The sequence below is a fragment of the Crinia signifera genome, chromosome 9 (genome assembly GCF_055691185.1).
Source record: "Crinia signifera chromosome 9, ASM5569118v1, whole genome shotgun sequence".
Taxonomy (NCBI): Eukaryota; Metazoa; Chordata; class Amphibia; order Anura; family Myobatrachidae; genus Crinia; species Crinia signifera.
The window spans coordinates 15490053-15515440 of NC_139225.1; the positions used below are offsets into that span (position 1 = coordinate 15490053).

General features: G+C 46.4%; 1 protein-coding gene across 2 annotated transcripts in view; it reads right to left on the reverse strand.

The window, feature by feature from the left end:
• ADAMTS13 (ADAM metallopeptidase with thrombospondin type 1 motif 13) overlaps positions 1-25388 on the reverse strand; it is a 59799-nt gene that overhangs the window by 26414 nt on the left and 7997 nt on the right. For both annotated transcript variants that reach the window (XM_083161135.1, XM_083161134.1), the window contains exons 2-6: positions 8946-9009; positions 8446-8714; positions 6363-6501; positions 4413-4561; positions 4213-4296 (exon numbers count right to left, since the gene is read on the reverse strand). In XM_083161135.1, the coding sequence (XP_083017261.1) occupies positions 4213-4296; positions 4413-4561; positions 6363-6501; positions 8446-8714; positions 8946-9009 (705 nt within the window). The remainder of the gene's footprint in view (positions 1-4212; positions 4297-4412; positions 4562-6362; positions 6502-8445; positions 8715-8945; positions 9010-25388) is intronic.

Consider the following 25388-nt stretch of genomic DNA (forward strand, 5'->3'; position numbering starts at 1 on the left):
CTGCGGAATATGTGTGCGCTATATAATAACTGGTAATAATATTCTCTGTACAGCGCTGCGGAATATGTGTGCGCTATATAATAACCGGTAATAATATTCTCTGTACAGCGCTGCGGAATATGTGTGCGCTATATAAATAACTGGTAATAATATTCTCTGTACAGCGCTGCGGAATATGTGTGCGCTATACAATAACTGGTAATAATATTCTCTGTACAGCGCTGTGGAATATGTGTGCGCTATATAATAACTGGTAATAGTATTCTCTGTAGTACAGCGCTGCGGAATATGTGTGCGCTATATAATAACTGGTAATAATATTCTCTGTAGTACAGCGCTGCGGTATATGTGTGCGCTATATAATAACTGGTAGTAATATTCTCTGTACAGCGCTGCGGAATATGTGTGCGCTATATAATAACTGGTAATATTCTCTGTACAGCGCTGCGGAATATGTGTGCGCTATATAATAACTGGTAATAATATTCTCTGTACAGCGCTGCGGAATATGTGTGCGCTATATAATATAACTGGTGATAATATTCTCTGTACAGCGCTGCCGAATATGTGTGCGCTATATAAATAACTGGTAATAATATTCTCTGTACAGCGCTGCGGAATATGTGTGCGCCATATAAATAACTGGTAATAATATTCTCTGTACAGCGCTGCGGAATATGTGTGCACTATATATATAACTGGTAATAATATTCTCTGTACAGCGCTGCGGTATATGTGTGCGCTATGTAATAACTGGTGGTAATATTCTCTGTACAGTGATGTGGAATATGTGTGCGCTATATAATAACTGGTAATAATATTCTCTGTACAGCGCTGCGGAATATGTGTGCGCTATATAAATACTTGGTGATAATATTCTCTGTACAGCGCTGCGGAATATGTGTGCGCTATATAATATAACTGGTGATAATATTCTCTGTACAGCGCTGCGGAATATGTGTGCGCTATATAACTGGTAATAATATTCTCTGTACAGCGCTGTGGAATATGTGTGCGCTATATAAATAACTGGTAATAATATTCTCTGTACAGCGCTGCGGAATATGTGTGCGCTATATAAATAACTGGTAATAATATTCTCTGAACAGCGCTGCGGAATATGTGTGCACTATATAACTGGTAATAATATTCTCTGTACAGCGCTGTGGAATATGTGTGCGCTATATAAATAACTGGTGATAATATTGTCTGTACAGCGCTGCGGAATATGTGTGCGCTATATAATAACTGGTAATAATATTCTCTGTACAGCACTGCAGAATATGTGTGCGCTATATAAATAACTGGTGATAATATTCTCTGTACAGCGCTGTGGAATATGTGTGCGCTATATAAATAACTGGTAATAATATTCTCTGTACAGCGCTGCGGAATATGTGTGCGCTATATAATAACTGGTAATAATATTCTCTGTACAGCGCTGCGGAATATGTGTGCGCTATATAATAACTGGTAATAATATTCTCTGTACAGCGCTGCGGAATATGTGTGCGCTATATAATAACTGGTAATAATATTCTCTGTACAGCGCTGCGGAATATGTGTGCGCTATATAATAACCGGTAATAATATTCTCTGTACAGCGCTGCGGAATATGTGTGCGCTATATAAATAACTGGTAATAATATTCTCTGTACAGCGCTGCGGAATATGTGTGCGCTATACAATAACTGGTAATAATATTCTCTGTACAGCGCTGTGGAATATGTGTGCGCTATATAATAACTGGTAATAATAGTCTCTGTACAGCGCTGCGGAATATGTGTGCGCTATATAAATAACTGGTAATAATATTCTCTGTACAGCGCTGCGGAATATGTGTGCGCTATATAATAACTGGTGATAATATTCTGTGTACAGCGCTGCGGAATATGTGTGCACTATATAATAACTGGTAATAATATTCTCTGTACAGCGCTGCGGAATATGTGTGCGCTATATAATAACTGGTAATAATATTCTCTGTACAGCGCTGCGGAATATGTGTGCGCTATATAATAACTGGTAATAATATTCTCTGTACAGCGCTGCGGAATATGTGTGCGCTATATAATATAACTGGTGATAATATTCTCTGTACAGCGCTGCGGAATATGTGTGCGCTAAATAAATAACTGGTGATAATATTCTCTGTACAGCGCTGCGGAATATGTGTGCACTATATAAATAACTGGTAATAATATTCTCTGTACAGCGCTGCAAAATATGTGTGCACTCAGTGGCGTAGTTACGTTTTGGGCGCCCCCCCCCCCCCCGCCCATTCAAACCCCCCCAATCCCCCGCAGCCTTACCTTTCACGCTGGTCCCGGCGACTCCGTTCTTCTGCTGAGGACCACCACAAAATGGCCGCCCCCATACAGCAGACAGTTTCAGAGAACTGTGTGCTATATGGGGGCGGCCATTTTGTGGTGGTCCTCAGCAGAAGAACGGAGCCGCCGGGACCAGCGCGAAAGGTAAGGCTGCGGGGGATTGGGGGGAGGTGTAACTATAGCACTGCAGCCCCCGGCGCCCCCATATGCACAGCGCCCCCCCGCGGTGGCGGGGGCTGCGGTGCTATAGTTACGCCACTGTGTGCACTATATAAATAACTGGTTATAATATTCTCTGTACAGCGCTGCGGAATATGTGTGCGCTATATAATAACTGGTGATAATATTCTGTGTACAGCGCTGCGGAATATGTGTGCACTATATAATAACTGGTAATAATATTCTCTGTACAGCGCTGCGGAATATGTGTGCGCTATATAATAACTGGTAATAATATTCTCTGTACAGCGCTGCGGAATATGTGTGCGCTATATAATAACTGGTAATAATATTCTCTGTACAGCGCTGCGGAATATGTGTGCGCTATATAATATAACTGGTGATAATATTCTCTGTACAGCGCTGCGGAATATGTGTGCGCTAAATAAATAACTGGTGATAATATTCTCTGTACAGCGCTGCGGAATATGTGTGCACTATATAAATAACTGGTAATAATATTCTCTGTACAGCGCTGCAAAATATGTGTGCACTCAGTGGCGTAGTTACGTTTTGGGCGCCCCCCCCCCCCCCCGCCCATTCAAACCCCCCCAATCCCCCGCAGCCTTACCTTTCACGCTGGTCCCGGCGACTCCGTTCTTCTGCTGAGGACCACCACAAAATGGCCGCCCACATACAGCAGACAGTTTCAGAGAACTGTGTGCTATATGGGGGCGGCCATTTTGTGGTGGTCCTCAGCAGAAGAACGGAGCCGCCGGGACCAGCGCGAAAGGTAAGGCTGCGGGGGATTGGGGGGAGGTGTAACTATAGCACTGCAGCCCCCGGCGCCCCCATATGCACAGCGCCCCCCCGCGGTGGCGGGGGCTGCGGTGCTATAGTTACGCCACTGTGTGCACTATATAAATAACTGGTTATAATATTCTCTGTACAGCGCTGCGGAATATGTGTGCACTATATAAATAACTGGTAATAATATTCTCTGAACAGCGCTGCGGAATATGTGCGCACTATATAACTGGTAATAATATTCTCTGTACAGCGCTGTGGAATATGTGTGCGCTATATAAATAACTGGTGATAATATTCTCTGTACAGCTCTGCGGAATATGTGTGCACTATATAAATAACTGGTAATAATATTCTCTGTACAGCGCTGCAGAATATGTGTGCACCATATAATAACTGGTAATAATCTCTGAACAGCGCTGCGGAATATGTGTGCGCTATATAAATAACTGGTAATAATATTATCTGTACAGCGCTGCGGAATATGTGTGCGCTATATAAATAACTGGTAATAATCTCTGTACAGCGCTGAGGAATATGTGTGCGCTATATAAGTAACTGGTAATAATATTCTCTGTACAGCGCTGTGGAATATGTGTGCGCTATATAATAACTGGAGATAATATTCTCTGTACAGCGCTGCGGAATATGTTTGCGCTATATAATATAACTGGTGATAATATTCTCTGTACAGCGCTGCGGAGTATGTGTGCACTATTTCAATCATTGCCAGGTCTTAGGGTGGCATCTATTGGTGATGGCACTTTGTTTAAAGTTTGGCAACACTTGGCAAATGGACCCTCGGCCTCATATATCTGGAGACCCTAAACAGCACAAGGTGGCAGAGCCCAGCCTGTAGACGATTTCCCCGTCCTGGGTACAACTGGATACCTTGTACCCCTAATGTGACCAGTACCTCCGGCTCCGTCAGAATGATCATCTTCACCAGGTGAACACGGAAAGTGGTGCCCAGGGAGACGTCTCTCAATAATTCTGCCCCCTGGAATAGAACATACAGTAAGCGAGCTTGCAGTCTCCTGGCACACAGCCACATACGTACAATGCCAGGCCGTCTCCTGGCCGGCCTGGCACACAGCTAGATTGCCACATACTTACAATGTTCAGGTTGGTCAGGATGTATCTCTCCGTGTCTTCTTGGTGGAACTGGTACACGTCATGACCCACAACCACTAGAAGCTCCAAGTGCTTCACATCGAGAACTGCCCGCTTCTCCAGACGGTGGGCACTGCCGGCAATGGCTGGTGCTGCAGGAGGAGTTGAGACAGGAAGTCAGGTGATCATTCCAAATATACAAAAAACTGATCCCACCAGTGTGAGGAAGATGTCATCAATGATGTCATAGAAATGGCCATAAAGGCCCTTTTTCTGGTTCACTCGCAAGGCAAAATACCTTCTCAAATGGACAAAAACATGTGCACTGCAGGTGGGGCAGATGTAACTTGTGCAGAGAAAGTTAGATTTGGGTGAGTTATTTTGTTTCTGTGCAGGGAAAATACTGGCTGCTTTATTTTTGCACTGCTATATAGATCTCACTTTGAAGTAAAACCCCACCCAAATCTAATTATCACATGTTACATCTACCCCACCTGCAGTGCACTTGGTTTTCTCCATTTGAGATGGAATTTTCCTTTGCGCGTGAACCACAATGTGCTGCATGTAGCACCTGTATATGCAACATCTAGCGCCTGATTATTCTGTGCGCTGCATCTAGCACCCATGCATGGTGTGATCATAGTCTGGCACCTGTGCATGCTGTGTGCAGCGTCTGGCGTTTGTGCCTGTTGTGCGCTGCATCTAGCACCTGTGCATGCTGAGATCTGCGTCTGGCGCCTGTGCATGCTGTGCGCTGCATCTAGTACCTGTGTGTGCAGCGCTCTGCGTGTAGTACCTGTGTGTGCTGCGCTCTGCGTCTAGTACCTGTGTGTGCTGCACGCTGCATCTAGTACCTGTGTGTGCTGCGCTCTGCGTCTAGTACCTGAGTGTGCTGCACTCTGCGTCTAGTACCTGTGCATGCTGCGCTCTGAGTCTAGGACCTGTGTGTGCTGCGCTCTGCGTCTAGTACCTGTGTGTGCTGCACGCTGCATCTAGTACCTGTGTGTGCTGCACTCTGCGTCTAGTACCTGTGCGTGCTGCGCTCTGAGTCTAGGACCTGTGTGTGCTGCGCTCTGCATCTAGTACATGTGTGTGCTGCGCGCTGCATCTAGTACCTGTGTGTGCTGCGCGCTGTGTCTAGTACCTTGTGTGCTGCGCTCTGCGTCTAGTACCTGTGTGTGCTGCGCACTGCGTCTAGTACCTGTGTGTGCTGCATGCTGCATCTAATACTTGTGTGTGCTGCGCGCTGCATCTAGTACCTGTTTGTGCTGCACGCTGCATCTAGTACCTGTGTGTGCTGCACGCTGCATCTAGTACCTGTGCGCTGCGCACTGCGTCTAGTACCTGTGTGTGATGCATGCTGCATCTAGTACCTGTGTGTGCTGCACGCTGCATCTAGTACCTGTGTGTGCTGCACGCTGCATCTAGTACCTGTGTGTGCTGCACGCTGCATCTAGTACCTGTGTGTGCTGCACGCTGCATCTAGTACCTGTGTGTGCTGCACGCTGCATCTAGTACCTGTGTGTGCTGCTCTCTGTGCCTAGTACCTGTGTGTGCTGCGCACTGCATCTAGTACCTGTGTGTGCTGCGCTCTGCGTCTAGTACCTGTGTGTGCTGTGATCTGCGTATAACACCTGTGTGTGCTGCGCACTGCGTCTAGTACCTGTGTGTGCTGCATGCAGCATCTAGTACCTGTGTGTGCTGCGCGCAGCTTCTAGTACCTGTGTGTGCTGCGCTCTGCGTCTAGTACCTGTGTGTGCTGTGCTCTGCGTATAACACCTGTGTGTGCTGCGCACTGCGTCTAGTACCTGTATGTGCTGCATGCGGCATCTAGTACCTGTGTCTGCTGCGCGCAGCTTCTAGTATCTGTGTGTGCTGCACTCTGCGTCTAGTACCTGTGTGTGCTGCGCGCTGCGTATAACACCTGTATGTGCTGCGCTCTGCGTCTAGTACCTGTGTGTGCTGCGGGCACGTTCCTTGCTCGGGCAATGATATGAAGGTTCCATGGTCCGTCTCTATGAGTCTTTAGTAAATGTCTTCTCTTCACAGGCTGCACAGAGAACTGCTCCCCGTCCACGGTGATAAAGCCGCGCTGAGCATCAGAGAAACATGGTTACTGCTTGTTCTATACATGACAGTGATTGCCGGATGTTAGGCCTGATTCATATGCAAGTACCAGTTGACACGTAGTTGCGGCTCGCACCCCCCAGTGACGCCACCACTGAGGACGAGGACTCACACTAGATACCCGGGCTCAGAAAGGAACACACTGGGAAGTGACAAGGTTACGGTATAAAACAAAGACTGACTCATCATAGACCAAGGGTGGCCAAACCTCGAGATCCACGTATTCCAGGTCACCTAGCTGGTGCACAGCTGTAGTCATTACTAACTGTCACATTCCCCAGGTCACCTAGCTGGTGCACAGCTGTAGTCATTACTAACTGTCACATTCCCCAGGTCACCTAGCTGGTGCACAGCTGTAGTCATTACTAACTGTCACATTCCCCAGATCACCTAGCTGGTGCACAGCTGTAGTCATTACTAACTGTCACATTCCCCAGATCACCTAGCTGGTGCACAGCTGTAGTCATTACTAACTGTCACATTCCCCAGATCACCTAGCTGGTGCACAGCTGTAGTCATTACTAACTGTCACATTTTCAAACCAGCTGCATTCATTCCTCCTATAGATACACAGGTTGCCTGGAAAACATGCACCGTTGGTAGATCTTGAGGACAGGTTTGGCCACCCCTGTCATAGACAGTCACAAGGTCGACACGGAAAAAGGTCAACATGAGTTTTTAATGTTTTAAAGGTGTCTTTGTCGACATAGGTCATCATGGACACTGTCCAAGTGTACCGCGTCCCCTCGCATGACTCGTGGCGCTTGGCACACTATTTTATCCTTGCCCTAGTGGATGGTAGAGCATTAAATACCGCCTGTCCGCACATGTCGGCTGAAAATTTTGTAAAAAAATGCCTACCTTGTTCATGTCGACCTTTTGACCATGTTGATCTTTAGACCCTGTCGACCTTTTGACTGTCTACCATTAGTGGTCGACCATATGGCTGTCTATCATGAGTCAGTCTATGATCAGTCCGCATTCCCTCTGACAAAGCCAAGTCACAGTTGCAGGATTACATAGGAAGCACTTGCCTGCTATTGGAAGCACGAGTCATGTGAGCGCAGCCGTGGGATCTGGTTGGAGGAGGTGTTTACCTTCTGCTATTGGAAGCCTGAGTCATGTGAGCACAGCAGCGGGAACTGGTTGGAGGAGGTGTTTACCTTCTGCTATTGGAAGCACGAGTCATGTGAGCGCAGCAGCGGGATCTGGTTGGAGGAGCTGTTTACCTTCTGCTATTGGAAGCCTGAGTCATGTGAGCACAGCAGCGGGAACTGGTTGGAGGAGGTGTTTACCTTCTGCTATTGGAAGCACGAGTCATGTGAGCGCAGCAGTGGGATCTGGGTCACCTGACTCGGAAACATGGCTGCACCCATGCAGTTGTCTCAAAATCGGTATCCGGACCCCAGGTCAACCATGTCTAGGTCCACACCCTATGGTCGACAGTCAGTAGGTCGACACCAATGAATGGTTGACATACTCATTGCCGACAGAGTCTAAAGGTCGACACAAACTTTAGGTTGACATTGGGACGTCGACAGTCAAAAGGTTGACACAAGTTTTTCATGTTTTTTGGGGGGGCAGACATGTGCCGACAGGCGGTATTTCATACCATACGATCCACTACGGCATGTGGGGGGGGGGGGGGGAAGAATGTGCCAAACGTAGCAAGGCTCAGTGCCCAAATCATGTGAGCTAAAGCTTGTGTCGACCATAGGGTTTCAACCTAATTAATGTCGACCTAGCATACCATAAACCCTCATAATCAATAACCGGAACGCGATGACAGGCCGGGAATAGCACAACCCATCTGACTAAATCAACTCCATACAGTGAATGATACTGAATCTCGTTGGAGTTGCTTGCGGCTGGGAATCAGGCCCTTTGGCAACAAACTACAGTAACCCACCAGTTCCCCATCACAGTAGGTGACCACTGACGTCACTCCTTTGGGATGCAAGACGGTACCCAGAGACCCGCAGGCCTCCGGGAATCTCCTCAGATGGTGCAGGGAGAGATTTAGAACCCGCTCAGTGATAATCGGTCTCTCTCCCTCCTGGAGCCTGAAGATGAATCTGTGCGAATTCCCCTGCAGGATGCAGAGATGGACCGAGGACGGGGATAACGGCGTAGGGTCTGCACCGGGGCACGTCAGGTCCGCTAGATCTATGTCAGCATCTGCAGAGAGAAAAAAAATATATTATTTAGTTATATATATATATATATCTTATTCTCAGAAAATAAATTCAATCAGGTCGCTAAAAATATGGACAACAATTGTATGAGCCGCTTTACAGGATCGGGGAACGTCTCCGGCGCAATGACACAATGTCCTCTGTACATTTCTTATTTCATTTGTTCTTGCAGCCAGATGTCTTCAACAAGAAATAATCCTATTTATGAGTTTACCTAGAACGTGTTCCGTGCCGAAATACCAAACGGAGTCTTCAGCGGGCAATGTTCTCAGGAACATCTAGAAACAGGAGAGTATGAGGCAAAATCAGAAATGGTGGGGCCTGGAACTTTCATAATAGGCAGGGCACCCCCAAACTCAACCCCCCACCTTCCCGAACTCCCGGCGTGCCTGGTGAAGACCTCCGGTGTCCCCAACCTGAGACATTCTACTCTACCTCTGCGCCCCCTGTCTGTCAGGGCCCGATACTAGAGTCCTGTAGTCCCCCCCGATTGTGGGCCTGGGCAAAAAATTTCCATGAGATGCCGTATAAATAATAATAATATAACTATATAATCCTGGTCCTTTACCTGTTTTAATATAATTACATTTTAAACGTATTTAATTAGTAATAAACATCACAACTGACAAAATAAAATAATTATATTAAATCATAGTAAAAAATATTAGTTAAATGACCATGAAATTATTATTATTTTCTTTAAATACGTAACTGAAGTATATTTCATAAGCAAAAAATTTTTATTCATACCCATGGAAAATATACTTACCGGGGGAAAAAATAAAATAAAACATAAAAAAAAAAATCCAAGGGATTTGGGCATGACTCTGGACGAGGAGGAGTGGTCAGAAATAAAAACACTGATAGCAAAATCCTCAATAAACTCGAATCTCAAGGAAAATGCCTTCAAGGTCTACACTAGGTGGTACATGGTTCCCACAGTAATACACCGTATTTTCCCTTCTAGCTCTAGTCAGTGCTGGCGGAACTGTGGATCACAGGGTACGTTCATCCACATATGGTGGGACTGCCCCCAGATTAGCACCTACTGGGATGACATTTTTTCTCTTTTAGGAAAGATATTTGATTCCCCGACCCCAAAAAATCCCTTGTCGGCTCTACTTTGCAGACCAGTTGCAGGGACCCTAAAAGCAAGTTATGCAGCCACATACTCAACTCCGCCAGGTTGCTGATTGCGGCAAACTGGAAACAACCTACCGCTCCTTCCATTCAGGCCGTTATCAATAAGGTCTGGTTTGCAGCTTCCATGGAGTATATCACTGCGCTGCTACACGACTCGGTGGGGAAATACAGATCAATTTGGACTCCCTGGTATGTACATGACCAGAGGCAACTCCCTGGGTAGAAGCGATCACTGGCTCGTACTTGTTGCTCTGATAAATTTAGTTCTTGAACAGTAGATACCCTTTCATGTGCAAGGTTAAATGTTCCCCACTCCCCCTCTCTTTTTTCCCCCTTCCTCCCTCTGTCCTTTCTTTTTCTGGGTTTCCCCAATGCCATTATTTTGCTGTTTGTTCGCTGGACTAACAAAAAAAAAAACAGTGGTACTCATAGCAGTATATTTTATTTACATGCATTACACCATGTTGTTTGTTTATACCAAGTTGTATGTAAATGCATCTTTCAGATATCTGCCTCATTCAACTGTATTGTCTGCCACTGCAAAAATAAAGAGTTAAAAAAAAAAAATCCAAGTATAATAACGTTCTCACAATTAAGATGATTATTAACAGTAGTAACAATGAAGGCGAATAATACAAGAATTATCTGTAGCACAATGAGTAATATATTCAAAATTCTTAAAAATTATTCTTCCTAAAAATAAAATATGTGCTAAATTTTCCCGACCCTACCCTACAGCGTTGCGCCGTTATGTTCGTCAATAAATTAAAATCCAAATTTGAAAGATTTTTTTTTTTTTTTTTTAATCTGACGCACCAATGAATGGCGGTAAATTTAATATGTAGCTAGATATTCGATACATTGTCAATATTGTAAAAAAAGAAAACGTCATTCAAATGTCAACAAAGAGGCGCTTGACTCCCACGGTTCCGGTAACATTGATGAGTCATGGGCCCTTATTCAGATCTGATCGCAGTACAGATTTGTTCTCAAAATGGGCAAAACCATGTGCACTGCAGGTGGGGCAGATGTAACATGTGCACAGAGAGTTACATTTGGGTGGGGTGCTTTGAAACAGAAATCTAAATTGCAGTGTAAAAATAATGCAGTCAGTATTTACCCTGCACAGAAACAAAATAACTGGGATATACTAAAAGGAATGACAGTGGAATGACACTGCTGATAAGGAATGCCAATTGACTATAATGGGAGAAAATGACTTTTATATTAATATTTCTGAAATTATTGCACATATCAACTATATTTTAGGTATACTTCTTGCTAAGACCATTACACATATTTTACATGCAGAATGACGCGGAATGACGGCTTCCTCCTATGGAATGACGGCCTTTTAATTCGCCATCCTGAAGCCAAAATAGCATTAAAATAGCTCCATTATGCGATATTAAGACCCCGATGTTACGGTGATCCCCATAGCGCACGCGCTCATCCTTTTCCAAATATGTCCGCCTACACCCCTACTCTCGTAAACATGTCACCTGACGCGGAATGACGGCTGCATCCTATGGAATGACGGCCTTTTAATTCGCCATCCTGAAGCCAAAATAGCATTAAAGCAGCTCCATTATGCGATATTAAGACCCCGATGTTACGGTGATCCCCATAGCGCACGCGCTCATCCTTTTCCAAATATGCCCGCCTACACCCCTACTCTCATAAACATGTCACGTGACGCGGAATGACGGCTTCCTCCTATGGAATGACGGCCTTTTAATTCGCCATCCTGAAGCCAAAATAGCATTAAAATAGCTCCATTATGCGATATTAAGACGCCGATGTTACGGTGATCCCCATAGCGCACGCGCTCATCCTTTTCCAAATATGTCCGCCTACACCCCTACTCTAGTAAACATGTCACCTGACGCGGAATGACGGCTGCATCCTATGGAATGACAGCCTTTTAATTCGCCATCCTGAAGCCAAAATAGCATTAAAGCAGCTCCATTATGCGATATTAAGACCCCGATGTTACGGTGATCCCCATAGCGCACGCGCTCATCCTTTTCCAAATATGCCCGCCTACACCCCTACTCTCATAAACATGTCACGTGACGCGGAATGACGGCTTCCTCCTATGGAATGACGGCCTTTTAATTCGCCATCCTGAAGCCAAAATAGCATTAAAATAGCTCCATTATGCGATATTAAGACCCCGATGTTACGGTGATCCCCATAGCGCACGCGCTCATCCTTTTCCAAATATGTCCGCCTACACCCCTACTCTCGTAAACATGTCACCTGACGCGGAATGACGGCTGCATCCTATGGAATGACGGCCTTTTAATTCGCTATCCTGAAGCCAAAATAGCATTAAAATAGCTCCATTATGCGATATTAAGACGCCGATGTTACGGTGATCCCCATAGCGCACGCGCTCATCCTTTTCCAAATATGTCCGCCTACACCCCTACTCTAGTAAACATGTCACCTGACGCGGAATGACGGCTGCATCCTATGGAATGACAGCCTTTTAATTCGCCATCCTGAAGCCAAAATAGCATTAAAGCAGCTCCATTATGCGATATTAAGACCCCGATGTTACGGTGATCCCCATAGCGCACGCGCTCATCCTTTTCCAAATATGCCCGCCTACACCCCTACTCTCATAAACATGTCACGTGACGCGGAATGACGGCTTCCTCCTATGGAATGACGGCCTTTTAATTCGCCATCCTGAAGCCAAAATAGCATTAAAATAGCTCCATTATGCGATATTAAGACCCCGATGTTACGGTGATCCCCATAGCGCACGCGCTCATCCTTTTCCAAATATGTCCGCCTACACCCCTACTCTCGTAAACATGTCACCTGACGCGGAATGACGGCTGCATCCTATGGAATGACGGCCTTTTAATTCGCTATCCTGAAGCCAAAATAGCATTAAAATAGCTCCATTATGCGATATTAAGACCCCGATGTTACGGTGATCCCCATAGCGCACGCGCTCATCCTTTTCCAAATATGTCCGCCTACACCCCTACTCTCGTAAACATGTCACCTGACGCGGAATGACGGCTGCCTCCTATGGAATGACGGCCTTTTAATTCGCCATCCTGAAGCCAAAATAGCATTAAAATAGCACAGTGGAATGACAGTGGAATGACAGTGTTGTCTGCAGATAAGGAATGCCAATTGACTATAATGGGAGAAAATGACTTTTATATTAATATTTCTTAAATTATTGCATATATCAACTATATTTTAGGTATACTTCTTGCTAAGACCATTACACATATTTTACATGCAGAATGACGCGGAATGACGGCTTCCTCCTATGGAATGACGGCCTTTTAATTCGCCATCCTGAAGCCAAAATAGCATTAAAATAGCTCCATTATGCGATATTAAGACGCCGATGTTACGATGATCCCCATAGCGCACGCGCTCATCCTTTTCCAAATATGTCCGCCTACACCCCTACTCTAGTAAACATGTCACCTGACGCGGAATGACGGCTGCATCCTATGGAATGACGGCCTTTTAATTCGCCATCCTGAAGCCAAAATAGCATTAAAGCAGCTCCATTATGCGATATTAAGACCCCGATGTTACGGTGATCCCCATAGCGCACGCGCTCATCCTTTTCCAAATATGCCCGCCTACACCCCTACTCTCATAAACATGTCACGTGACGCGGAATGACGGCTTCCTCCTATGGAATGACGGCCTTTTAATTCGCCATCCTGAAGCCAAAATAGCATTAAAATAGCTCCATTATGCGATATTAAGACCCCGATGTTACGGTGATCCCCATAGCGCACGCGCTCATCCTTTTCCAAATATGTCCGCCTACACCCCTACTCTCGTAAACATGTCACCTGACGCGGAATGACGGCTGCATCCTATGGAATGACGGCCTTTTAATTCGCCATCCTGAAGCCAAAATAGCATTAAAGCAGCTCCATTATGCGATATTAAGACCCCGATGTTACGGTGATCCCCATAGCGCACGCGCTCATCCTTTTCCAAATATGCCCGCCTACACCCCTACTCTCATAAACATGTCACGTGACGCGGAATGACGGCTTCCTCCTATGGAATGACGGCGTTTTAATTCGCCATCCTGAAGCCAAAATAGCATTAAAATAGCTCCATTATGCGATATTAAGACGCCGATGTTACGGTGATCCCCATAGCGCACGCGCTCATCCTTTTCCAAATATGTCCGCCTACACCCCTACTCTAGTAAACATGTCACCTGACGCGGAATGACGGCTGCATTCTATGGAATGACAGCCTTTTAATTCGCCATCCTGAAGCCAAAATAGCATTAAAGCAGCTCCATTATGCGATATTAAGACCCCGATGTTACGGTGATCCCCATAGCGCACGCGCTCATCCTTTTCCAAATATGCCCGCCTACACCCCTACTCTCATAAACATGTCACGTGACGCGGAATGACGGCTTCCTCCTATGGAATGACGGCCTTTTAATTCGCCATCCTGAAGCCAAAATAGCATTAAAATAGCTCCATTATGCGATATTAAGACCCCGATGTTACGGTGATCCCCATAGCGCACGCGCTCATCCTTTTCCAAATATGTCCGCCTACACCCCTACTCTCGTAAACATGTCACCTGACGCGGAATGACGGCTGCATCCTATGGAATGACGGCCTTTTAATTCGCTATCCTGAAGCCAAAATAGCATTAAAATAGCTCCATTATGCGATATTAAGACCCCGATGTTACGGTGATCCCCATAGCGCACGCGCTCATCCTTTTCCAAATATGTCCGCCTACACCCCTACTCTCGTAAACATGTCACCTGACGCGGAATGACGGCTGCCTCCTATGGAATGACGGCCTTTTAATTCGCCATCCTGAAGCCAAAATAGCATTAAAATAGCACAGTGGAATGACAGTGGAATGACAGTGTTGTCTGCAGATAAGGAATGCCAATTGACTATAATGGGAGAAAATGACTTTTATATTAATATTTCTTAAATTATTGCATATATCAACTATATTTTAGGTATACTTCTTGCTAAGACCATTACACATATTTTACATGCAGAATGACGCGGAATGACGGCTTCCTCCTATGGAATGACGGCCTTTTAATTCGCCATCCTGAAGCCAAAATAGCATTAAAATAGCTCCATTATGCGATATTAAGACGCCGATGTTACGGTGATCCCCATAGCGCACGCGCTCATCCTTTTCCAAATATGTCCGCCTACACCCCTACTCTAGTAAACATGTCACCTGACGCGGAATGACGGCTGCATCCTATGGAATGACGGCCTTTTAATTCGCCATCCTGAAGCCAAAATAGCATTAAAGCAGCTCCATTATGCGATATTAAGACCCCGATGTTACGGTGATCCCCATAGCGCACGCGCTCATCCTTTTCCAAATTTGCCCGCCTACACCCCTACTCTCGTAAACATGTCACCTGACGCGGAATGACGGCTTCCTCCTATGGAATGACGGCCTTTTAATTCGCCATCCTGAAGCCAAAATAGCATTAAAATAGCTCCATTATGCGATATTAAGACCCCGATGTTACGGTGATCCCCATAGCGCACGCGCTCATCCTTTTCCAAATATGTCCGCCTACACCCCTACTCTCGTAAACATGTCACATGACGCGGAATGACGGCTTCCTCCTATGGAATGACGGCCTTTTAATTCGCCATCCTGAAGCCAAAATAGCATTAAAATAGCTCCATTATGCGATATTAAGACCCCGATGTTACGGTGATCCCCATAGCGCACGCGCTCATCCTTTTCCAAATATGTCCGCCTACACCCCTACTCTCGTAAACATGTCACCTGACGCGGAATGACGGCTGCCTCCTATGGAATGACGGCCTTTTAATTCGCCATCCTGAAGCCAAAATAGCATTAAAATAGCTCCATTATGCGATATTAAGACGCCGATGTTACGGTGATCCCCATAGCGCACGCGCTCATCCTTTTCCAAATATGTCCGCCTACACCCCTACTCTAGTAAACATGTCACCTGACGCGGAATGACGGCTGCATCCTATGGAATGACAGCCTTTTAATTCGCCATCCTGAAGCCAAAATAGCATTAAAGCAGCTCCATTATGCGATATTAAGACCCCGATGTTACGGTGATCCCCATAGCGCACGCGCTCATCCTTTTCCAAATATGCCCGCCTACACCCCTACTCTCATAAACATGTCACGTGACGCGGAATGACGGCTTCCTCCTATGGAATGACGGCCTTTTAATTCGCCATCCTGAAGCCAAAATAGCATTAAAATAGCTCCATTATGCGATATTAAGACCCCGATGTTACGGTGATCCCCATAGCGCACGCGCTCATCCTTTTCCAAATATGTCCGCCTACACCCCTACTCTAGTAAACATGTCACCTGACGCGGAATGACGGCTGCATCCTATGGAATGACAGCCTTTTAATTCGCCATCCTGAAGCCAAAATAGCATTAAAGCAGCTCCATTATGCGATATTAAGACCCCGATGTTACGGTGATCCCCATAGCGCACGCGCTCATCCTTTTCCAAATATGCCCGCCTACACCCCTACTCTCATAAACATGTCACGTGACGCGGAATGACGGCTTCCTCCTATGGAATGACGGCCTTTTAATTCGCCATCCTGAAGCCAAAATAGCATTAAAATAGCTCCATTATGCGATATTAAGACCCCGATGTTACGGTGATCCCCATAGCGCACGCGCTCATCCTTTTCCAAATATGTCCGCCTACACCCCTACTCTCGTAAACATGTCACCTGACGCGGAATGACGGCTGCATCCTATGGAATGACGGCCTTTTAATTCGCTATCCTGAAGCCAAAATAGCATTAAAATAGCTCCATTATGCGATATTAAGACCCCGATGTTACGGTGATCCCCATAGCGCACGCGCTCATCCTTTTCCAAATATGTCCGCCTACACCCCTACTCTCGTAAACATGTCACCTGACGCGGAATGACGGCTGCATCCTATGGAATGACGGCCTTTTAATTCGCCATCCTGAAGCCAAAATAGCATTAAAGCAGCTCCATTATGCGATATTAAGACCCCGATGTTACGGTGATCCCCATAGCGCACGCGCTCATCCTTTTCCAAATATGTCCGCCTACACCCCTACTCTCGTAAACATGTCACCTGACGCGGAATGACGGCTGCATCCTATGGAATGACGGCCTTTTAATTCGCCATCCTGAAGCCAAAATAGCATTAAAGCAGCTCCATTATGCGATATTAAGACCCCGATGTTACGGTGATCCCCATAGCGCACGCGCTCATCCTTTTCCAAATATGTCCGCCTACACCCCTACTCTCGTAAACATGTCACCTGACGCGGAATGACGGCTGCCTCCTATGGAATGACGGCCTTTTAATTCGCCATCCTGAAGCCAAAATAGCATTAAAGCAGCTCCATTATGCGATATTAAGACCCCGATTTTACTATGATCCAATAAGCGCACACACTAACCTCTTTCCGTATACGCCTGCCTACACCCCTACTCTTATTAATCTGTCAAATTACTTTGTTTTTTTTTTGGTACTTGTGTGTTATTGCGGTGCCCGTTACGTAGCGTCCCTGTCAAAATAGGCGTAGTGTTCCCGCGGCCAGCGTAGTTTAGTGTTCCCGCCCGTCGAGCCGGAGCTTACGTAGTTAGCGTAGTCAGTCAGTGTTATGCAGTTAGCGTAGTCAGTGATCGCATATTGTATTGTGTGGAAACCATTGACCATTTTAACCTGCCTGACATGACAGGTGTGAATGTGTTCCTGAAACACCCCCACTATCCACGCCAGCCCAAAGCGTGGTGAGTGCAGCGTCAAGCATCCTCCTGACCCTTTCATACCCCCACTATTGCCGCGCTTCGGACTCAGTGGCTCGCTGCGCTTGCCACACTTTTCTAAAATCAACTCCCCGCTGACGTGGATAGTGGGGGTATGAAAAGGTCGGGAGGACATGTAACACATCAACGCGTCCCCTTTGCGGGGCTTGCTACGCTCGCCACGCTTCAGGCTGACGTGGATAGTGGGGGTTTGAAATGGAGGCATTTGCCAGTAAGTAACATGGAGCACTGGCAAATGACTCCTTTATTGTGCATGAGACGCACTTGCTGCCAAACCCCTCCCCCCTTTGCGCAGGAGACGCACGTGCTACCGAACCCCTAACCCTGCCGTACCCTGCCGCAATAATTACTGAGACGTCTCAGACCCGCATGATCCCCTCTCCGCTGGTGTCTGCCAGCGCAGGGGATCTGGCGGTTACCAGCGCTGTGTGAGAGGCACTCACTAGGCTGGCCAGGGATGCTGGGGACAGAGCCGCAGCTCTCCTGGGGACAGTACGCTGGCTAGCTGCCTGATGGGGACACTGCGCTGACTACGCAGGGCTGCCGCGGAGTCACTACGCTGACTACGCTAGGCAGCTGTTGGGCTACGCTAACGTAGCTTAGCCTGCGCTGAAAAGGTAGCATAGCCAGGCACTGTGATAATACACAATTACCAGGGTTTTTTTTCACAAAAGTGCTTGAAGTGTGGCAGTAAACAACTTTATGACATACCGCCAGATCTGGCCACCATTTTGATCTTGCCGGAGAAAATAAAATAGCAGCCTTGGGATTGAGTATGGCATCCCAGCTCTGGAAAAGTAACATCATTATGTGTAAAGGTGTCCCTCTGTGGACAGGTGTCCATCAGCATTGGCCAAGCTGGTATGTACTGTAGGTTGAGCATGGTCCTGGCTGTAACTTTTTAGTTAGCACTGGGGCGGTGGGTATGCTGGCATTCACAATACTCACCCCTGCATACCGACTACCACCAGGAGTCCTGCCCCAGAATACCAAGATCATTGGAAATGCCTACGTCGGAATGTTGAATGCAAGTATGTGCGTTAGGAATGGCTGGGGGGGGGTTAAGGTTTAGGCACTAGGGATGACATAGGTCAATTCTGGGTAGGTGGGAGTTAGGGTTATGCACTTAGAAATGTTTTTTTTTTTTTTTTCAATAATAACTTTTTATTGAGTCTTGAACACATATAACAATAGAATCAGTAACCAATGTTTGGTTTTGGTTTCGATTGTGCAAAATATCTGAATAAATTGTAAAAAGACATTACAATTACATAGGTGTGAAACATACAAGAGTTTTAAATTTATGAGTTAAGAAGAGAAAAGGAGGAAAGAGCGGAGAGAAAAATAAGAAGATAAAAGATGAAAAGAGGGAAAGAAAGGGGTGAAAAGGAAAGGAAAAGGTCCCGGGGTGAGTTATGAGGCGGAGAGGTCCAATAGGCAGGGGGCCATAAGGGGACAACTAGCTCCTAAGTAGAGCCGTCATCCACAGAATGCGGAGGGGATAGAAGGGTTGCTGGGTCTGCAGTGTCTGTGTGAGACAGTGGAAGGCCATGGGACTCCCTATATTCACTCCGTTTAAACCTATTGACGAAGATGTATATTTAACGTTGGATGTCTCGAATAGAAAATGCTTATGAATACTAGAAATTATATGTGGCATGGAAGGGACATCTAAGGATTTCCAAAGTTGACCTATGGCAGCTTTGGTGGCTATCAGAATGTGTCGAAGAATGTATAGGTCTCCCTTGGGAAGCTGCATACAATGATGTAGGAGAGCTATTATTGGGTCCAAAGGGATACTAACTCTCAAAACATCACTAATAAGGGAGAACACTTCACCCCACAGCGGACGTATTAACGCACATTCCCAGAAGATGTGGTACAGGGAACCCACACTGCCACAGCTCCTCCAGAAAAGTTTGGAGACGGTGGGCCAGATCCCGTGGAGCCGCTGGGGGGTGAAGTACGCTCTGTGGCACAACCTGTAAAACATCTCAGAGTGGTGGAGGCATCTAGACATTTTAAAGCCAGAGTAGAGAATAGCGTTCCACTCCTCCTCCGTGAAGGTAGTGACAGATCCACCTCCCACTTCAGCTGGGCCGGTAATTTACCTTTTTTCCCTTTAGTAACCAAGTATCTATACCATCTTGAAATACCCCCTCTATGGTTCTGTGAAGTCAAATAAGAGAGTACGTAATTAGGGAAGGAGGGGCTGGCCATGGTACTTTTAAATGAGGATGACAACCAGTGCCGTATTTGAAGGTATTTATAAAAGTCCTGCTTGAGTACCCCGTATCTCTCCTGTAAAGAAGAGAACTGTAAAAGATTACCCTCGTGGTACATCTGTCTAAGGGACACTATTCCTGCCTCTATCCAAGAGTCTAGCTTCAGATTGGGAATGAGTCTCGATATAGCTTTAAGTGACAGGTCGGGTCCAGGCAGGGAAACTCCCTCCGCGCCAGTGATAGCTTTATGCCAAACCGTTACCGTAGCTTTGATAGATGTCCCAGGGCCAGACCATTTAGGGGAGACCTGAGGGGGAATCCAAAATAGGTCGTTTAGGCCCAGTCTTGGGGAGAAAGAGCGTTCTATCACCACCCAAGGCTTAGGGGAGTGCGGCGCGAACCAGTCTCTAGCTTGACTAAGCCGACAAGCCAATTGATATCTCTTGATATCCGGATAGGCCACTCCCCCCCTGTCCTTAGGCAGCGAGAGCACTCCTCTGGAGATCCTGGGCCTGGAACCCTTCCAAATGTATTTAGAAAATAAGGCATTGAATTTACAAATAAGAGAAGTAGGGAGGATCCGAGGGATAGCTCTGAACAAATACATGAGCTTAGGTAGCAAGACCATCTTTGACGCTGCTACTCTACCTAACCAGGAGATCTCGTGTATGGACCATTCAGTAATGAGCTTTTCAAAAGCATTCAGTAAAGGGATAAAATTACAATCTATAATATTGAGATCCCAAGCTACATGCACCCCCAGATATTTAATCGATTTGTTCTGCCAGGCATATTGGTATTTGTCTTTTAATACTGTAGTTACCGCGGGAGGGATATGCAGTGGGAGGGCTTCAGTCTTAGAGGTATTAAGCTTATAAAAGGATACTTTGGAATATTCCTCCAGAGTCTCGTGTAGAGCAGGGAGGGAGCTCTCAGGATCCAGAAGACATAAAAGTATGTCATCTGCAAACATACAAATTTTATGGGGAATCTCACCCACAACTGGGCCCACTATTTGGCTGTTTGTCCTAATTTTTTCCGCCAAAGGTTCTATAGCCAGAACGAAAATTAGTGGGGACAGGGGGCAACCCTGTCTGGTCCCGTTGGTAATATTAAAGCTAGAGGACAGGCAGCCGTTCACGAAGACCCTTGCGGAAGGACAGGAATACAGGGCAAGTATGGAATTCAAAAATCTACCTTCTATCCCAAAATGCATCAGAACCGAACTAAGATAACCCCAATGGAGCCTATCGAACGCTTTCTCAGCGTCAAGAGAAAGCAACAATAAGGGCTCTAGATTCATATTACAGTACTCCACAATATCAAAAACCCTTCTTGTATTATCCGGTGCCTGCCTCCCCGGGACAAATCCCACCTGATTGGCTGCCACCAAAACAGGAAGCAGAGGTGCCAAACGATTGTCGACTAATTTAGCGTATAGTTTAAGGTCCGTGTTTAAAAGGGCTATAAGGCAAAAGTTCTGGGCCGAGGTTGCAGGTTTACCAGGTTTGGGGATCGCCACTATTCTCGCCTCAAGCATTTCCCTAGGGAAGCCCTTGGATTCCGAGGCTTCACTAAAGACAGTTAACAGTACAGGGATAAGTTCTGACTTGAAGCATTTATAGAAGGTGGAGGGATATCCATCCGGGCCAGGGGCTTTATCTCGTGGCAAAGAGTCGATAGCAGCCTCTATTTCGGAAGTAGACCAGGGAGAGCATAGAGACAGCGATGTCTCGGTCCAATTTTGGGAGATTGATGCTGTTCAGAAAGTTATCTATGTCGGCTGTCGTGGGTTGGTAAGTAAGTGGGTCTGAGTTGAGATTATATAGCTGTGAGTAGTAATCAGCGAAGGTATTCGCAATGCTAAAAGGGTCCACCACTCTCGAGCCCTGGGAGTTAATTAGAAGGTTAATTTTTGCCCTGGCTCTATGGCCTCTTAATTTCCTCGCCAAAAGGCGCCCCGCTTTATTCCCAAAAATGTAAAACCGCTGATTTAATGTGGCTAGATTCTTTTGTACTTCTTGCATAGAAAATGAATTAACTTTATCTCTAGCTTGAACCAGTTCTTTATGTAGAGCCCTATCTGAGGGGTTCGCTTTATGGGCAGACTCCAATCTAGTTAATTCTTCTTCAGCTAGTAAGCGCTCTTTGATTTGAGCCTTTTTTAACCTGGAGGCTGCCTGAATGGCAGAACCTCGGATTACCGCTTTGAGCGAACACCAATGATTGAATATGGAGGTGTCGTTGGGGTGATTAGTAGAGATATAGGAAGTAAGAGCGTCCTTAATAAACTGAAGGGATTCAGGGTGGGACAAGGCCGATTTACCCAGTCTCCAGGGGCCCGGGGGAGCTCTATAGCGAGATTGATCCCAGGAGATAAACAAGGGGGCATGGTCCGACCAAGTAATGGGTAGTATTTCAATTTTACGTAGAGACTCTAAAATCCATTTATCTGTTAGCGCTAAGTCTATCCTAGAATAAGTTTGGTGAGGGTGAGAGAAGAACGTATAATCTCGCTTCCCTGGGTGCTTAGCACGCCAAGCATCATGTAGGTCAAATTCATTAATGATCTGCCTAAACCTGGAGGAGTGGTCTGCTGCTTGGGTCCCCCTTCTAGAGCAATGGCCCGATCTATCAATATTGGGGTCCAAGACCATATTGAAGTCTCCCAGAACAATGAGGGCTCCCCTTGTATGCTTCTGCACCAATGCACAGAGTCTCCTTACGAACTTTACCTGCCCAGTATTTGGAGCATAGCAGGCAACCAGGGTTACCTCCACTTCATCCAATTTACCCACTAAAATGATAAATCTGCCCTCCTAATCAGAGTGTTGAAAAGAGAGTGTGAAAGGACAGTGAACAGAAAACAGAATTGCAACACCAGCTTTCTTAAGGGGACCATTGGCTGAATAACACTGGGGATATCTAGCATCTGAGAACTTAGGAGGGGACGATTTCTTAAAGTGTGTTTCTTGTAGTGCAACTATATGAGCCTTCAATTTATGGAAGGTGGCCAGAGCAACTCTGCGTTTATGGGGGGAATTGAGCCCCTTCACATTCAGCGATAGAATGTTAACCATAATCTAACTTGGGTAAAAGTTTAACTCTATCTAGGCAGAGTACAATCTCATAATAACTCACCCACACCGGGACCCCGAGAGGAGGGATAGTAAGAAGAAAGGATAGGTTAAGCAGGGAGAATAGAGACAGAGATGTAAAGACAGCGACTCTCAGAAGAGTCGAGAAGAGGCACCAAGCAAAAAGTACCTCACACATAGTTCAAAAAGGGGGGTAGTGGCCTAACACCCCAAGGTAGTTGCATCCAAACTAGTATTAAACAGGCTTAAACAGACTATACTAAACTCTACCGATCTCCTTAATGCCAATATCAAACATTGCAGGAATAAGATAATAGAAATGCAACAGGGACACAGAGCCCTTGCTCATAGGTTAAAACATAACGGGGATCAGGAGGCCCCCTGCGGAGGTCCCCACGGTAGTTTTAATATTACAATATATTTAAACAACATTAGACCAAGTGCTGAGGCCCGCCACAGACAGCAGGCCCTCCGCTCACTCCTCGGCACGTCCCCCAAGTCGGCATAGACTAGTGAACAGATACAGTGCGCCAACAGGAGGTATAGGGCGCATCTTAGAGGACACCTGGAGCGCTCCAAGGAGAGACCGGGGCCGGTCCGCCACATGCAGTGCAATTAACGGTTTGCTACATCAGACATGGCTAATAACATAAGTACGTTGTAAAACAATTATGCTCTATATGCTTAATTCAACAGGATAATTAGGGCTATGTGGGCACTATTAATAAAAGACGTATCACAGGGTATCCACTTTCCAAATAATTTGGGAATACCACCAGCGAGAAGGCGCCATTGGGCGCGTCCTTCCCCACCGGCGTGGACTTACTCCACCGTCGACCAGTCCTGCTGAAGCCGGCGGTTTGGAGAGTCCCCTGGGTGAGTTACCGGGATGTTTCATTTCTGCAATATTTTCAAACCGTCCTCCATTGAGGAGAGAGAGATGGTTGACCCCTCACGTACAATCAGTAGTCGAGTCGGGAAACCCCAACGGTAAAGGACATTGGCCTTCCTGAGCGATAAGGTAATAGGTTGTAGCGCTCTCCTCTTAGCTAAGGTTGCCTGCGACAGGTCCCCAAACAACTGATAGGAGCCCAAGGCAGCAGCTGTCTCAGAGGAGGGTCTCGCTGCTTTTAGGAGAGCCTCTTTAATGTGGTAGAAATGTACACGCATGAGGACGTCTCTGGGTGCACCCTCAGGGGCGTAGATGGCTCGTGGAAGCCTATGAATCCGGTCTATCAACAGGTCGGAAGCCGAGGCCGATGGAAGGAGCTTCTTGAAAATCTCCAAAGTCACATCATGAAGGCTACTGTTAGAGACGTTGTCAGGAATGCCCCTTAGCTTAAGGTTATTCCTGCGGGAGCGATCCTCCAAGTCTGCAACTTTATCCCGTAACAAGGCGACTTCCGTCTCCAGATCAATCAAATCGTTATGGGAAGCAACCACCTCCCCCATTTTCAACTCCAAAGCATCCGTACGTTCTCCCAGTTCGTTTATGGAACGCTGGCACGACTGTAGGGATGTACGTATTTCCGCGGATACTTCATCTTTCAGTTGTGTAAGTAGAAATTTCAAGGTGCCAACTGTCAGCGCCTCATCATCAGGAAGCTCCCTGCGGGTTGGGGTCTCCAGAGGAGAAGACAGGGAAGGGGCTGACGTAGGGAATAGTGAAGTGGGAGACGATGTGGAAGATGGAGCATTTTCAGATTTAGAGGATCTGGGAGACGGTTTGAAAAAAGCCACCTGGGACACTGTCTTAGACACCTTGTTTTTGCGCGATCTCATAATGGCGAAGGCAGGAACATAGACTTCTCTTAAATCAATTCCTTAATAGAGTCAAGGGGGTCGGTAGCAATTTCACATAAACAGAACTGTCAGGCTGCACTCATGCAGAAAGAGGACAGTCTCACAGCATCCGCCTTGACATAATGGGGTGTATGGGAGGCCGTCACATCAAATGTACACAAGACCCATTCCTGAGCACACTGACTCCCCAATGGGCTGAATGATAAGGTAGGGATTCACAGCTAGCAGGAGGGGGGTGAGATCACTGTGTCCCGATCAATTCTGGTTGTAGCAGTATAGTGAAGTAAGGAGCAGTAGTGTAGATTCAGAGTAGGTGGCGCACAGGAGACACTTATTTTGTGTACCCACTATCTCATGCCCAGGCTGAGCTTACCCTGCAGTACAGTACAGAGGGGCTTGCCACCCAGTATGTGAGTGAAGGCAGTGCAGTACAGTAATATGCCCTGTGAGGTGTTATATTAATGTAGGCTAGGGTAGCTGTAAAGAAGGCACTGAGTGCCACTTACTGCAGCTTGCTGGGGGCAGCTGGGGGTCTGCAGGAATCCGTGTGGAGCA